Below are 17,856 nucleotides of genomic sequence, written 5' to 3'. Positions count from 1 at the left end.
TAAAATAGCTTGAATGTAACTCGACACCCTTGCCTCATTTAGTATACGCGGTTCTATGAATATGCAAATGAGCCCCGCCTCCACTCACTCACTCAGCTCAGGGATCCACTGGTTGACGATCACACGTTGATCTGATTGGTTACAAGGTAGTTTGTGACGTCAGAAACACCAGCGATTTCAAAGCGTGTTTTTGAGACTGTCTTTGGTTCACTGCAGTTTTAAGGAGGAAATACTCAGCAATGCTGTCGACTTATGAATTTACACATGGTTTGTCTTAAAGCGTATTAAAAACACCACATAGACACATAAACAACATTAAACGCTGGATTTACACCAAAGGGGGACTTTAAAGATTGTACTATTTGATTTGCATAACATTTAAATGCATTTCCATAACTTGTTTTCGTCCATCCAAAATACACATTTGAGCGTTTATTTTATTACACTTTATCTATTTGAATCTGTACAGTTCAGTTACAATAAAGTTTTCTCCAGCACTGAGTCAGAAATCTCCCTTTTACAAACACCAGACCAGACTTTATTACAGTCTTTATTCTGAAGGGTTTGTTCAGATATCATTTCCCTAGTTTATATGAGGCCTGGGCGATAAAACAATAACTAAAATTATCATGATATCATTTTCCTCTTAAGTCATAACCAAAGTTTGATAAGTGTTCGATATAATGTTTACGCACTATGCAAATAATGCATGAACGTCACACTGGTGACAATAACTGATAAGCACTGCCTTTTCTGTGCATGAGACTTAACCGAAATACAGTGTTAGTTTTTGGTTTGTAGAATGTTATTCTAATGTTATACTAACGTTATTCTAACGTTTCCCAACCCTCATTTCATCATGTTTATTCTTATATGTGTGCATTCATACATATTTAATCATAAACAAAACAGTGTGATATGGACGCTTATAATCAGTATTAAAACAAACCATATCTTGTATTTATTTATTGTTTAATTAATACAAATAATCCGAGCACATCAACCATTAATTTACATCAGCGTCCAAAATCAAGCTGCGTTCACATGTGCATTCCTAAGAGACAAAACATGTAATATTAATGTGTGAAATGTGTCATATTCTGATGAAAAAAACACAATTAACTGATTTCTGAAACTTTCACTTATGAGAAATTTGACTTTTATTGTGATAATTATCTATACTGAACATTTTTACCGTTCTTTGGCCCCATCGTCCAGCCCTATACAACATTTTTTTTCTAAAAATGTGGTGACGATTATTATTTTTTTTCTGTCTGTTGACAGTATTTTCTGATTTATGAGAAAGATAAATCCAAAAATCCCCTCTGAAAAAACCCTCTAACTCTAATGTCAACAAAATCATGTTCATTTTGAAACTGTATTTAACCAATGTTCAGATTTCTGTTCTGCAAATGTATGCGAATAGGTGCATATTTATTTGATATTTAGAATTTGCATATGTAAACAAACGTAATGTTTCAGAAAACTGGGGATTTCTATTAGTTAAATATCCATTGGTAGTGTCTTGCATTAAAAAAAATTTAAACTTTGATATATTATTCTCTTATTAACCATATAAAAAGAAAATATTAATGCAAAAGCATCATAGAACAGGTCAGTTACTTTAACGAAAACAAAACAAAAGGTGTCGTGCCCGATCATGATTGAAATAATTGTTTCAAATCAAGATTCACAAGCAAATGTCTATTGTTCTTTGTTCTATTGTGTGTTCAGTGAATTAATTGTTCTGTGTGTTCAGGTGTGTGTGTGAACACTGTTCACACACACACCTGAAAGTTTCCAAGAGATAAAAGCGCACACGTTAATTGAGGGATTAAAGAGAACGAGGGACAGAGTCATTAAAACAATCCAATGGAGGGATTTTCAGTGTATTTTTGTCTGAAAATTTCCTCTGTGTTTGTCTGATAAGGGCTCGTTCTGCGCTTCCACCTGATTATAAGTCCCTAATGGATTGAAAGCTGTTTTTTTCTGGCTAACTGCACCGTTCTGAACTGCATGTCCCTGTGAGATATCCACCAGGGAGGCGCTATTTATCCGCTTCTCTTCAATATGTCACTTTTTGTGATTACACTGCAGCCCAGATTGTAGTGCTTTACTGAGAAAAAAGGGCTGACATCTGCTGGATTGTAATATACTGAACACATTAATCACAATAACATGACAACATCCGGGTAATATCCGCTTTAAAAGCCTCTCCAGCAATGTGGGCATGAAATACAGTGACCCCGAAAAGTATTTGGACACCTAAGCCACAATTAAAAATGCATTAGATTACAGAATACAGACATTACAAAAGCAGCATGAGCGAGCAAATACTGCACAAGCTTTTCTCAGAACCAACCGACTGCTTGCACAACATGTTTATGCATAAACTAGAAAAATAAAAGTATCTAGTGAGCTGCCAGTTTTTGTAAAGTGCCCCATTATGCTTTTTTTGGTGTGGGGGGGGGATATTCCCTTTCATGCAGTGTGTAATACAGATGTTTTGTGAATGTTGAAGGTCTGCAAAATTTCAAAGATCAAAGTGCAGATAAATATTGGTTTTGTTTCCCAAAAGAAATAATCGATTCTGAACTGCTGAAACGAGTCAGTAATTCCAGTCTCACTTCATGCTGAACCTATGTGGGTTTGTAACTCATTTACATAATGCCAGCCTATGGCTTTCATTGGCCGCCGGTGAACAGCGTCTCTTAGCTCCGCCCTCAAACACTGTAGTTGATCTGAGACTGGAAGAGTTTGGTTTGTGTTGTTCACAGAAAAGTGTGTGTGTGTGCGTGTGTATATATTATAGCCACTTTAGGGGCTTTCGCACAGGTTAGTTATAGGAACTGAATGGTTTCCTAAGGATGTTTTCCTGGTTGCATTCGCACCACCAGTTTGAATTTTAAAGTGACGTAAAGAGTCTCTTACGTCTGGCCACTCTGGTTATTGTGCAGGACTTTTATTTTGACGGCGGTGAGATCTTCATTAGTCTGCAATCTGTTTAACAGTCCTGTCTTATACGTTATTAGATAGAACTGTCACACAAAGAAAGCAAATGGTACACAAAAAAGTATTATAGCGTTTGCTGCGTGGTTGATGCCCAGAAAATACATAATCATGTTTCGCTTCAGCTAACGCTGTTTTCCGTGATCATGGAGTAAATATATAGCATATGTTTACAAAGCTTATTAAAAATAATGGGTGCCAGCATGCGTTCTGCCAATCAACTGCACTTTACGTCACTGGTAATTCCTATGTGCAAGTAGGAGCTAAATTAAATCCCCCAAAAGTCTTTACAGGAACTAAAACCTAAAAACGTTCCAAACATGCCAAAAAGTGGGTATTTCCACTATTAAGTATTGGAACTATAGGACGCCATTGTTACTTTTTGTATCACTAGGCGCGTTTCCATTACAGATTTGCGCAAAACTTTGGCGATTTTTTCTAAATGTCGACAAAAAACTACTGTGAAATGACGACGTTTCCATTAACCGATGTTATGCGACTAAAACTCGCGATAAGTAAAATCATTCCAAAAATCATGGCAACGGACCTTAGGTTTATGTACTATATCTCAGCCGCCGCACTGGCCATTATTATTAATCAAAGGAGACGTATGTGTGTTTTCCAAGCATTAATGGAAAGAAAAGATCCTTATTATACTTGAGCGGCTCATATGAGGAGTTTCTGGGTGTTTCTCCCTCATTTCTGCCTTGAGGTCTTGATTGTGGCATTTATTTGAGGTTTAGAATCCATTATTCCTGCAATTCTTTTGTCTTTTATGAATTTAATAAAGATCTCAGTCTCGTATTCTGTCCAAACACACCGCGTCATCAACTTTTTTGTGATAAATGGGAGTTTTTGCAAAATTGAAGTGTTTCCATCGGGCGTATTTTCAATTCGCAATTTCAAAATGCGCAATTTGATGAGTAATGGAAGCGCGGCTAGTATGTCAAGCGCTGAGGAAATTCATTATCTTAAAATTCAAATAGTGGGCGTTTGGTTCCAGACTCTCGGAAAGGGGCTTAGAGAGACTGAATCTTCAAACTAACAGTTTGAGACACTGTGAGAGAAGAGCTGATTCTGCAATGTTTATTATGAGAAAATGAAAGTGTATTTTGGCCTTGGATGCATGTAGATTTATTGAAGAAGACTCCAAAACAAAATTAGCAGCCTTTAAAATAGCACAAGAGAGGAGTTTAAAACAGGTTTTGATTGAACAACTTCAGAAAAAGGATCTCAAATGAACTATATCTGAAGACTAAAACTTTCCAAAGTTGTGCACGGTCAAGCAAGATGGAAGACGAAGCATTACAGAAGCTTAAATAATCTTTAATCGGTCACTATGGGACACGTCCAGTGAATCATGATCCAACTTTAACCTACTACACACACCGACGCTCATAAAACATGTGAAGTGTTCCTCTCAGCTCAATAATGGTGGCATGGATTCCTAATTGAGTCCAGCATTACAGAGTAAAGGACTGACAGAGCGGCTATTGCACTTCAAACACGGCCGTCTCTTTCTGCACACAAGAGCTTTCCTGTGAAGAAAGCGTCCAATTAAAGTGTTCCCAGATGAATATGAAAATCAAATCTGAATGCACCACGCTGGGCGACTCTTCTTTATCCACTGAATTGATGCAGGCTTTTAAAATGTATGTCTTTCAATACCCAAATATGAAGACCCTTTAATCACGGTAAAGAAACGTTTAGGGGTGAATCTCACAAAACCTGTCAAAAACATGTATTATGGAGAAAAGCGTGTGTGTGTGTGTGTGTGTGTGTGTGTGTGTGTGTGTGTGTGTGTGTGTGTGTGTGTGTATGTATGTATATATATATGTACATACACATACACTTTTCCCCATGTATATATATACACACACACACACACACACACACACACACACACACATATGTATGTACATACACACACTTTTCCCCATGCATACACACACACACACACACACACACACACACACACACGTATGTACATACATACACACACTTTTCCCCATGTATATACACACACACACACACACATATGTATGTACATACACACACACTTTTCCCCATGTATACACACACACACACACACACACACACACACACACACACACACACACACACACACACACACACACACACACACACACTTTTCCCCATGTACACACACACACACACACACTTTTCCCAATGTATAAACACACAAACACACACATATGTATGTACATACACACACATTTTTCCCCATGTAGGCTATACACACACACACACACACACACACGTATGTACATACACACACTCTTTTCCCCATGTATATATATACACACACACACACACACACTTATAAATATAAATTTACACTGATGCACAATTTCTTTTTGTTGTTGTTGCTTTTATTATAACATAATAAAGAACCTAACACGTAACCATTGAAAATAATGGGAATTACAAAAAAATTATAATTCTAAAAAAATTCTAAATCATTTCGTACTCATTACAATAATAAGAGTTTAGAGGGAAATGTATAATAACCATGGAAAGAACATGCCAAACTATTATAAAATGTCAATGTTTCTAAAACTCAGTTTCATTTTCTTTGCATAAAATGCATTTTATTATTTCTTTTAATTCTGAGGTGAAATACGACTGTTCTCGTGAGATTAACCCCGAGTTGTATCCGCAGTCTCCGTATTTGCGTAGAATCTTTAAAAAATAAAAAATAAAAGTCTAACAAGAACTTTCTGATAAAAAAAAAAAAAAAACTAGTGTCAAAGAAAACTAGTGTCAAAAAAACTACTTTAAAACAGACGGGGGGAAAAGAAGATCAGAACATTTATTTTCAGAACATACATGTTTTATTTAAAAGTCACTTGCCGAGGAAAGTGGCCGCACTATCTGCACATTTACATAAATGTGTCAAATATATATAAATAGCAGTTCAAGCTACTGATTTATTCACATATAGCAGGAGGCATTAGTTCAGAGCACTGAATGTGTGACACCGGCACATATAAAGACCTCTGCTATAGTGATAAATGAAGCATTCGATGAACGCTGACCGTTATCTGTCTCGGCGATGCCTATTAGGCCTGGTTTCTATCTAATCCATATCAAGTGGCTTATATAAAGACTGAGACTGAATGACGCCACAAACAATGAATAGACCATGAACGACGTGGCGGACCTAGAACTGAGTTCACTCATTTAACACACAAGTGTTGAGCTCAAAGTGCACATTGACCTTTTTAACGGCACACCACACCTACTGGACACGGCACAGCTTTCACTAACAAAACACGGATAGATGATGGTGATGATGTTACTTGTGCTGCAACACAGACTACATTAATAATATGTTTAGGGTCGAAATAATTAGGATGCGTTAAACTGATCTAAAGAAAATCCAGCTTTTAGTGTTGCTTATATGTCTATGTGGTGTTTTTAATGTGCTTGAACCATGTGTAAATTCATAAGTTGACACCATTGCTGAGTATTTTCTCCTTAAAGGGATCATATAATGCCATTTTTGTACAAGCTAATATGATTCTTTAGGGTCTAAATGAAAAGTTTGTAATATACTTTAATTAAAAATTCTCATTAGTGTTGTAAGAAAACACTCATTTTACCTGGTCAAAAACAGCTCTGTTTTCAGCACGCCGTTTAAGTGCATGTGTCTTTAAATGATAATGAGCTTTGCTCACCCCGCCCCTCTGTTCTGTGCGCACACCGTTTAACACGATAACACAATAACCATAACACGTTGTTCATTATAAACGTGGGATTATGAACTATATTGAGTAATGTACCCTGAGTGTAAACCTTAGCCGCATTCATCGTGAAGCGTGCTAACGATTTGCAAATATTAATATAAATATTAATATAAAGGTTAATAAAACGTTGCACTCACTTCTTCTTCTGGAGGTGTAAAGCATTCTGGTGAAATGATTCGCGCAAACATGAAAGCATTGACGTTGATCATGGGGAATATTCCCTTCGAAAACAAAACTCAGCCACTGCGTCTTCAGCGCTTCGGATTCAGGAACATCAAAATGATGCTGTGTTCCTTATTACACCCAAGAACAGAACACCACAATCGCTTAGACGCCTTTCTGCTCATAGACAGTGCTCCAGCGTATCAACAATGGCGGACTATGATTGACAGCTCGCTCACGAGCGAGCGAGGGCGGGTCTGTGTTGAAACGCTCCTGTCAATCAACAATCGTGGGAGGGGCGTCCGACCGTGTGACGTCACAAGATCGAACGGCTCGATTTGAGAGAGGGGAAAACATATAAGAAGATTAAAAAAACCACTGGAGGGATTTTTATCATTATATGATGGTTGTGAACAGACACTGCCAACACACACTTCAGTACAATCAACTTGTAAAAGTGCAGGTACCATTATATGACCACTTTAAAACTGCAGTGAACCAAAGACAGTCTCATAAACACGCTTTGAAACCGCTGGTGTTTCTGACGTCACATTTGACATTTGAGCTTGATTTTCATAAAATGCTACCGTTATATTGACGCATGCAATTTTCTGACCACGTATCAAGCCACAATAACAACTTTGACAACACAGTGTTTATTTTGAAAAACACTAGGTTTCCGCCCAACAGCAACAACATATACATATAAATTTGTTGTTTTATCAATCACCAACTCCATCATATAGCTTCATATATAACCTCATTGCGTTCACATTAAATGCAACTGCTTTTAATATAATATCCAGTTTTAATATGCCATTTGAAACTATGCATGTTTGTGCAATTTTGGGTAACGCTTTAGATTGCAGCCCGGAAAGTACTGGGTAATTAAAGCGATTTTACAGTGTAAATTTCTGTAATTATAGTGTACCTATAAAGTACTTACATGTAAGTATAAGGGAACAAGTTTTATTGTACTTACCCTGTAACTATATGGAACAAGAGTATATTTCCCAGTATAAAAAAAAATGGGTTACACTTTATTTTAAGGTGTCATTGTGACAGTGTAATTATATATTTAAGTACTGAGTAATATTAATTAAGTGCATGTACTTACTATAGGGTTAGGGTAGGATTAGGATTCGGTTGAGGGTTAGTTGCATGTAATTATGCATAATATACTATGGTACGTACATGTAACATATGTAACAAGGACACCTTAAAATAAAGTGTTACCAAAAAAATGCAATAGTTTCCTTGAAGCATGTAAGCCCAAACTTAAACATCTGCACTTTTGCTACCAAAATTTTTTTTTTATAAATGCATATATATGTACCCTGTAATTTTTAAAAAGCCTATACAGTTTGTATTGGTATACAATTATTACAAAAAGGTATGCAGTGTATGTTCTCGCTAAATTGCTCCCAAATGTAAGATTGTTGTTTCATAATAGAAGAATAAGAACCCCTTAGTTCTATAATACTTACAGTATAAATATTGTTTTAATTCTCCTGGTTGTTACTCCTTTATTCCCCAAACTTTGCATAATATTGTTCCCTTACATGCAAGTATTCATAGGTACACTATAATTACCGAAAGCTAAGCTGTAAATTCGTCTTAATTACGTAGTGCTTTCCGGGCTGTAATCTAAAGCGTTACCCAATTTTGTTATATTTTAGTGCTCTGTGCCGTAGGACTTTTTCCTTATCAAAAAAAAGCTTCCGTGAGATTAATATTGTCATGAGTTTCCAGCTGCTGATCTTCTTCATAACTCGACGGAGGAAAAGGCTGACAGACTGACAGTATTTTAAGGGCACAGACTGTTCTGAATCAGCAATAACAGCCGTTAAAAGTGCTGTTTCAGTCAAATAAAAGAGAATAATGCAACAAAGACAGAGATAATGTGTAAAAACAAACGCACGCCTCACAACAACACCTGCTTTCAGTCAGAGCGTTTTACATGTTTACTCCTGACGTGCAAAAATAGCAACTCGTTAAAGTAACAGGGTCGCCCTCGAATTACTGTCAGGTCATTGTTTTAATCTCAAATAAGAGATTTGCACTAATTTCCTCATAACCTTGCACTTAATCTACCGTATGCTGTTAAGAGTTTCTAAATTTGGTGTTAATGTAGCTGACGCCCCTGAGAGACCTCCTTTCACAGAGCGAAGTGAGCAAGTCCGTTAATGATGAAACCACATCCTCTGACAGCAATGAAGCAAACACACACACGCTTATACCAAACGCGGATTAGGACATCAGCAATCCTTCAGCAGAAGTTACTCACGGGTTACACACTCCATCCAGAAACGCCCTGCTTTTTAATTCTTTCTTCAAATGAATCCGGATGAGAATGATTGTGTTTTTCTCTCTAATGCTTTTAAAAGGTCGCGCTGGGTCTAATTCAACCTAATTTCTTCTTGAAAGCTACAATGCATCTTAAAAAGCAAAATTGCAATTTATACAGAGAGAAAATTACCATAATAACAGTCTCGGCGGCATTCGCGTGAACTGCAATTACTATCAAATTGACATGATGGATCTTGTTGGAGACATTGAAGTTAATGCATGTGCTGCAATGTATTACACATGCAGAATCATTGCTAAAATAATAATCTGAGCTTTAATGAATAGGCAGCGTTTCAACAGCCCAGTCAACTTCCAGTGAGATAGAGATCAGTTGTGAGATCAGGACAATGTCAAACAGCAGGACTGAGATTTACTGAAGAAGTTTGTTGCAAGACTGTGAAAAGTTTTTTTCAAACATACGAAAGCCCACAGAGGTCATAGTTTATTTCAATCTAATAAAAGATATCTCGACAAAACGAGAGCTTTTCTTGAGCGGTGACATTTATAATGTCACAGAAGTTTTCTATTTCAAATTCAATTGAACTTTCTATTCATCAAAGATTCCTGGGAAAGGAAATGCATCACAGTTTCCACATAAACATCAAGCAGCAGCACAACTGTTTTCAACACTGATAATAATCAGAAATGTTTCTTGAGCATCAAAGCATCATATCAGAGTGATTTCTGAAGGATCATGTGACACTGAAGACTGGAGTAATGATGCTGAACATTCAGCTTAAATAAATTACACTTTTCTATATATATCCACATAGAAAACAGCTGATTTAAATAGTAATACAAATTTACAATATTACAGGTTTTACTGCATTTCTGATCAAACAAACACAGCATTGATGAACAAGAGAATTCCCGACCACAAGGGTTTGAACCTTTAGTGTATATATGATGATATAAAAACATGCATGACATTTCTCATGTAAACATGTAAACATTTCACATTAGTTTTATCTGGTATAGTGCATTATAGTGGACGACAACTGATTTTATTTTCTGGTCATCACATCTGTGACGTCGACCAATAGGAGCACAGCTTTCAAACATGGCGAAATGGTATCGGTGCTAGGGCTGGGTACTGACACAATTTTCACAATTTGATTCGATTTCGATTCACAAGCTTGCAATTCGATTCGATTTCGATTCTGATTCGATTCAATTCAATATTGATTATTTTGGATATCTGGTACAATACATGGCAAATTTTCTCAAGGAAAACAAATCTCTTAACTAATGCTGTAAACGGGAGTCAGTGTTAGCCTATAGGCTTCATTAGCCTACTGTAATACTGAAGGTAAAAATGTACTGATTTGTATACAAACACTTAAAATACACTTATTTATTTTTAGAATAATAAAGTGATATTAAATATAAACATTTAAATGGTGGCTGTCATAAAAACTTGCGATTCCATGTGACATGATACAGACTTCGATAAGTTGTACTGTCTTTTAACACACTTTCAGAAGCTCATTCATGTTTATTTCGCACTGTAACTGGTGTTATTAAGGCGGAAGAGAAGATCATGTGCTTCTCTAGAGCTGAGCCAGAGCGATCTCACGCCACAGCACTAAAAATCGTAAGAAAATGGACGTAATTTGAAATCTGAGACTTTGTTTCATATCAATATTAACAAAGCACAAAGATTATTGTGATTTATTGGATGGGATGCGCTACAATGTTACATTCATTCATCAACTGAAAACAGGATGACTAATCAATTCTTGGGATTTAAGAATCAATATCGGTTCGTAAAACTGAGAATCGATTAAAATCGAGAAATCGATATTTTTTACCCAGCCCTAATCAGTGCTGATATTATGCGATGTAAAGAACCCGAACGTTTGAACGGTAGTGTAAATACATACTCTGATGTTTTAGTGTCTGTATAAGATTAAAGACCCTACTAAAATGTGATAGAACTAAACCGTTCTGACTTAAATGATTTGTAAAGGAGAGAGAGAGAGTATTGTCAGTGGTGCGTATGTGGGCGACGCGGGTTTGAATCCGGCTTGTGTCATTCATTTCCGGCTCCCTCTTTTCTCCCTGTCATTTCCTTTCTAACCATCCCTATCATTACACCGGGGAAAACAGCAACACATGACAGGACTTGGAGAGTTTAAACACAACTCTAGACTGAGTCACATGAATCATCATGTGTCGATGATGATGATGACACACACATTTAACTGTAGCTTTGCTTTGGAAATTTAATCATGTCTGTTGATAAGGGTAACACTTTACAATAAGGTTAATTAGTTAACATGAACTAAGAATGAACAATACTTCTTCAGCATTTATTAATCTTAGTTTAATTAACTAATACGCCATTAAAATCAAAGGTTGTATTTGTTAACATTAGTTAATGCACTGTGAACTAACATGAACAGACAAAGAGCAGCTGGATTATTATTAACTAACATTAATAAAGATTAAAAAATATTGTAACAAATGTATCGCTCATTGTTAGTTCATGTTAGTTAATACATTTACTAATGATAACTAATGAACCTTATTGTAAACCAAAGACTAATAAATATGACATTTCACTGGCCTGACTTATGACATATCATAATGCTCATGATATATTTCACAATGATTTTGCTGTCAATATAAAAAAAACTGTGTTATAGAGTTGGTCAATTCAAATAAATTCTGTGAATCAGTTCAAATTTCATCTGATTCAGTGATTCATTTCTAACAATTTTTTAATACATGGATTAATGTGACATTTTACATGCATTCAAATGTTGTAAAAATCCACTGTTACTCAAACATGTGCTTGTAATGATGAATATTCTTCCATGCGTTTATTTCACTTCTAACCTTAAACATTTCTTTTATTTCATATTTATTGTCCAGTTTGAATTCTTAAGCCTTTTAAATGAGATAGGAAGCAGGAAATGTGGAGGAAGAAGAGAAACTCCTCAGTTCACACACACAGGAACTTGCAGGAGAAAGATATAGTCTACACTTTGTTCTGTTGATTGTGAAAGGCTATTGTGAGGCTAAAGATCAGTCAGAGATTTCCTGGACTCAAGAAGACAGAGATATCAATCTCTTCAGCATCTACAGTCTCTTCTGGAGCGAAGATCAAGTCAAGTCATCTTCATTTATACAGCGTTTTAACAATATGAATTGTTTCAAAGCATCTTTACAGTGGTAATAGGAGATTACAGTAACAGAGATCGTTTAGGCTTTACAGCAGCTCTAGAATAAAGTTATTGTCCAGATAAAGTTAGTTTTGATTGATTCACTCGATTTCAATTCAAACGATTATCAGTTGTCTCTGCGCAAACACAGACGTCGCGCACATGCGCATCACGTGTTCAGTCTATAGGCAAGCGCGTTTGAATATATATGTGCGCAGGCGTCCTTCTTTACAAATCAACCCTCAACAAACTACTTGTCTGGCCTTAAAAATGTATAATACAGAATTATTTATCGCGTCCGCGTTAGATAAGTGACAAAAGAGCTAAGGATTCAGTACTATTTGTTTACAGTTATATGTGACCCTGGATCACAGAACCAGTCTCGAATCGCACGGGTATATCTGTGGCAATAGCCAACAATACATTGTATGGGTCAAAATTATCGATTTTTCTTTTATGCCAAAAATCATGAGGATATTCAGTAAAGATCATGTTCCATGAAGATGTTTTGTAAATTTCCTACCGTAAATATATAAAACATTTATTTTTGTGAGTGAATGCCGCACAATTGAGAACATAAATGGACAACTTTAAAGGAGATTTTCTCAATGTTTCGATTTTTCAATAGTTGTATCTCGACCAAATATTGTCCAAACCACACATCAATGATGCATAAATCTCAGTTTCAACAAACTGACCCATGTGACTGGTTTTGTGGTCCAGGGTCACATATATACTGTATATATGCGTCTCTCTTGCCTCCCCTGAGCCCATTGAGTTTTAAAGTCCCCCTGTAGTCAATAATTTTATCCATTAAAACTCATCATTGATCACCAAAATCACATATTTAAATGTTTTTCCTTGAAAAAAATGTTCTTCATGCCTTAAAATATCTTGAATGTAACTCGACACCCTTGCCTCATTTAGTATACGCGGTTCTATGAATATGCAAATGAGCCCCGCCTCCACTCACTCACTCAGCTCAGAGATCCACTGGTTGACGATCACACGTTGATCTGATTGGTTACAAGGTAGTTTGTGACGTCAGAAACACCAGCGATTTCAAAGCGTGTTTTTGAGACTGTCTTTGGTTCACTGCAGTTTTAAGGAGGAAATACTCAGCAATGCTGTCAACTTATGAATTTACACATGGTTTGTGTTAAAGCGTATAAAAAACACCACATAGACACATAAACAACATTTCACTAGTTCACACTTACAAATAAGTCAGATAGAAATAGATGCGTATTTGGCGTGCTGTCCGAGGAGAGGGCTCCGGGCTCGGTATTCGGCCCGAACCCAGAGTACTCCCCCCGTATTCCTGGCTGTAAAAGATTGAGCCAAGAGTGAGGAGTCGGGGTGGTGGAGGGATGCTGGAAAACTGTCACGGAGTATTAGGTGAGTTGACAGAGTGGATATATATATACTTCTTGTCATGCTGATTAGGGTAGACATAATTGTTTGATGACGAGTAGATTGGATTGATTATTTGAATGTGCTCCTCCCGAACTTTGTTTATAAAACATCATTAAAAGCTGGATTTTCACCACAGGAGGACTTTAGGTTTAGGTTTAGGTTTAGTGGGGGGTAACTGAGAATGAATGGGGGAAAGTCACGTGAGAGGAGGCAATGATGCCGTTGATGGAAAGACTAATTAAAAAGTAATTAAACAGCTCATCCACTTAGATATCAGCGCTTTATGTCACATCAAAATCAAACTTGAAATGGCCAGAAAACACGAAGACTGCGGGGGTTTGAGTGAGTGATCAGCTTGGTGAAATGAAAGACACATCTCCGCGTCTGTGACAGTGTTTACTGAGCTTGACTGATGAAAATATTAATGAGACTAATAAAAAGAACAGCTGAGCATTAGCTCACAAATAAAATATATTGTTTAAATTGTTACGGCCTTTAGTTATCATTTCGGAATAAATATAAAAACTCTAACTTGAGGAGATTTATAATTCTAATACATTTTAGTTTTAATAGTTTTAACAAATATAATATTAATTAGGGATAGATAGATAGATAAATAGATAGATAGATAGATAGATAGATAGATAGATAGATAGATAGATAGATAGATAGATAGATAGATAGATAGATAGATAGATAGATAGATAGATAGATAGATAGCCTACATAGTGTAGAAATACAAAATAGAATTGTATTTGGTCTTTATGTAATGTTTATTGCAGGAAAATGTATATATATATATATATACACACTGTGGGGACTTTGCTTCATTTTAAAACACCACTGCTGTATATAAACTGTACGGGTTAAACGCATCTACACTCAGCTGAATATCTTCAGGCTAACACAGATGGTTTTTGAGCCAAAACTGCAACGCTGCGAGAGTTTGCTGCAGGGTTTCATGCACAGAAGTGCCTCTGCGGTTCTTTATAACTGAATCAGTGGTTATTATCAGTCTAAATTAAACACAGGTCCGAATCATGGCCTGAATCAGTCAAACAACTCTCTGACTCACTGAATCAACTGAATCAACTCAAACGACTCACTAAAACATGTTATTCGTCTTCCTCAAAACAAGTCGAGAGAATTGTCACTGCATTATCTTTTAAAAGAAATTAGATCTTTTATAAAAAATTAGATAAAATCAGACAGTTTTTTAAAGTTCAAAACAGTAGAATATGAAGAGTTTCAAAGTTTTGCTGTAATAATAAATGTAGTTCTACACAATTCATCAAAATAAAAAGTGTGTTAACCGTTGTCAACAAAAGAGGAGCTTTAAAAGCTCCCTGAGGTTTTCAACCCAAATATAAGCTGAAAGGATTTGTTGCTTGAGGTTATTTAAGGTTATTTATTAAGGTATGTTAGTATAGTCATTTATCATTTTGCAACTGTACTGTAAAAATACATAGTTTTGAAAAAAAATTTTACAGTTTGTGCATCTCTACATACAAGCCCAGCAAACCTGGAGATTTAAATCAACTATTACCAGAGAGAAAAAAAATGCAATCATTTGTTTTAGGACTGTCATTGTTAAGTAACTTGTTGTTACACCCAAAATAGGTCTCCTGTTGCACAAACAATGTAGGAAACGCTGGTGTGCTGATGCTCACAGAAAGACGATCGCGTCTCTGTGGTTCACCTGAGAGCTCATGATCGCTCTAACCACATGGAGCTGAGAAACAAATGAGAAATCTTTCCACAGGAAGCACTGTAGTTGGTACAGACACTAAAAGCAATGCAAAGTGAAACAAATTTAGCAGAGAGAAAGCATTTCCTCTTCCCCGTCTGAACTCTCCTCCAAACAAGCTGTGCGACATTTGTCACATTCTTGCCTTCAGCGCCGAACTTTGACCTCAGATGGCACGAATACGCAATGTTACTGAGCCACCAAAACGAAATCAGAGATAAATAAGAGGCTGTTTTAAACAGTGACTGACTGCTTCTGACTTTATGACCTACGTATAAATGTCATGTGTCCGTCTGTTTGGGTACCGGTTCAAATCTCTATCTTTAGATGGATCTGACAAAATGGCTTTGTGAGCCACAACAGTCAGCATGGGGAAGTAGAGCAATATTTCCTGTCACCGCTTTCTACAGTAAAACGGTCAAAAATTTCCCAATAACTGTTCTACAAACTCACTGGGAGATTCCCTGAAATGAATTCATCCCAGCCTTTAAATGCACCGCAGTTATTTTAACGCATTTAAAGCAGTAGTTGCCTTGAGGAAGAAGTGCAACTGCAAAAACAATACTTGAAGCCCTAAATGGGATTTTTCACCCATAATTAGTGTGTGTTTAAAAAAAAAAGTGTGTTGTCCTTGAACATTATGGGCTTGTGTTCAATATTACCATCATTATCTGAACTCAACAAGTCTGGAACGGCACTGGCATTAAACATTGGCAGAAAATTAAGACATTCATTACTAGCATCTAGTTACTAGTTATGTTGTCACTAGTACATACTGAGATATTGGTGACCAATTGCTAATGTTTGCCATTGAATTATGTGAGGATCTGTGGTTCAGAAGAAAAGCATATATTCTGATTGTTGCAATGGTGCATATTCCACTTTTACTAGTAAAAAAGGCATTTTAGCTAGCAGTGAGATAAGAAATGATGGCATAGATAATAGTAATACCTCATAAACAACTAGATACCAGTAGTTGTCAGTAACTGAGAAATAATGAGCAGTTACAACTAAAACTGGATTGTAAGCAACAACTAGATTACATAGTAATCAGAAGTGAATAGTTAACATATGAACCACGGATCCCTGCGAAGATTAAGCCGCTATTGGATCCCTTAACTAGTCATTTAAAACACGCAGATGCTAGGAATATATGTAAAGGAGCGCACGTGACTTCATCTGACTGATGTCCATCATGAAATCAATCACGAAACGCTTCAAAAGAACACATGATCGTGTGTGTGGAAACAGCAATGATATGTTCACAGTGATTTCTGTGCATCCATGGACCCCCAAACCTGTGGATGATGCGTGTGTTTGTGTGTGTATCAGGGCGAGGTTTGACACCAGACGAGCGTGCAAATGAGTAAAACGCAGATGCATTGATCGTTTACCTTTATAATACTGGTCTTCCGTGGTATTCCAGTTTTGCCGTTGGCCGTGTCGAGCCCCTGGTTCTCGGGTGCACACGGTCCACAGTCCCCGTTGGAGACCGACACCTCGCTCGCAGCTCTGCCGTCCTCCTCATCGCAAGGCGGGGTTGGTTTCCCGCCACCACTCGGTGATGAGACCCCGCAGTTCTCAGCGACAAACTCCGCCATGAGCCCCGTGTAACACACACAACCGTACAGTATTAGCTGTCGGTTCGGGTATCGAGCGAGTGAAGCTCCTCAAGAGACGTTAGAGAGAAAGCAAGAGCCATCGCAGGTTGAGTTCTCGTCCGTGTTTCTGTTTCATCTGTCGGCTTCGATACATAGTAACCGCGCGGAAGAAACCGCGTTCGAATGTTTCAGTGTTACAATGTTGCGAGTGTCATTGTTGAGGTCTGACAGATACTGCCATCTGCTGAACTCACTTCACATCGGTAAAACACAACACCGCAGCTCCCAAACACACCGCGCTCGATAGATCCAGCATCAGATGAAGCTTTTACATGGAAGTGCATACAGTTACATGTCAGGACACATGATGCAGGGAGACTGGGGCAAGTTGTCACACGGGGAAAAAAATCCCTTTCTACTTTATCTCAGTGAGTGACTGTAAGGTTTGAGTCAAAAGTGAATACACAATTACTCAAACCCACCTTAGAGTTTTTATATCTAAATATATATTATATTATATTATAATCTGGTCTGTTGATATGGATAAGTCTATTTTACATCAGATGAAAATGCTATACATTTTTTGTACCAGCACACACACACACACACATACACACACACATACACAAATGCTA

The 17,856-nt window shown here is 36.9% G+C and overlaps 1 protein-coding gene across 1 annotated transcript in view; it reads right to left on the bottom strand.

The window, feature by feature from the left end:
• plcl2 (phospholipase C like 2) overlaps positions 1–17,523 on the bottom strand; it is a 61,366-nt gene extending 43,843 nt beyond the window's left edge. The window contains exon 1 of the mRNA XM_081389136.1: positions 17,015–17,523. Coding sequence (XP_081245262.1) covers positions 17,015–17,221 — 207 coding nt within the window. The 5' untranslated portion in view covers positions 17,222–17,523. The remainder of the gene's footprint in view (positions 1–17,014) is intronic.
• Between the last annotated feature and the right edge of the window lie 333 nt (positions 17,524–17,856).

The sequence above is a fragment of the Scardinius erythrophthalmus genome (genome assembly GCF_964197995.2).
Source record: "Scardinius erythrophthalmus genome assembly, chromosome: 16".
Taxonomy (NCBI): Eukaryota; Metazoa; Chordata; class Actinopteri; order Cypriniformes; family Leuciscidae; genus Scardinius; species Scardinius erythrophthalmus.
The sequence above is the reverse complement of the archived record's forward strand: the minus strand, read 5'-3'. Positions and strand labels throughout refer to the sequence as shown.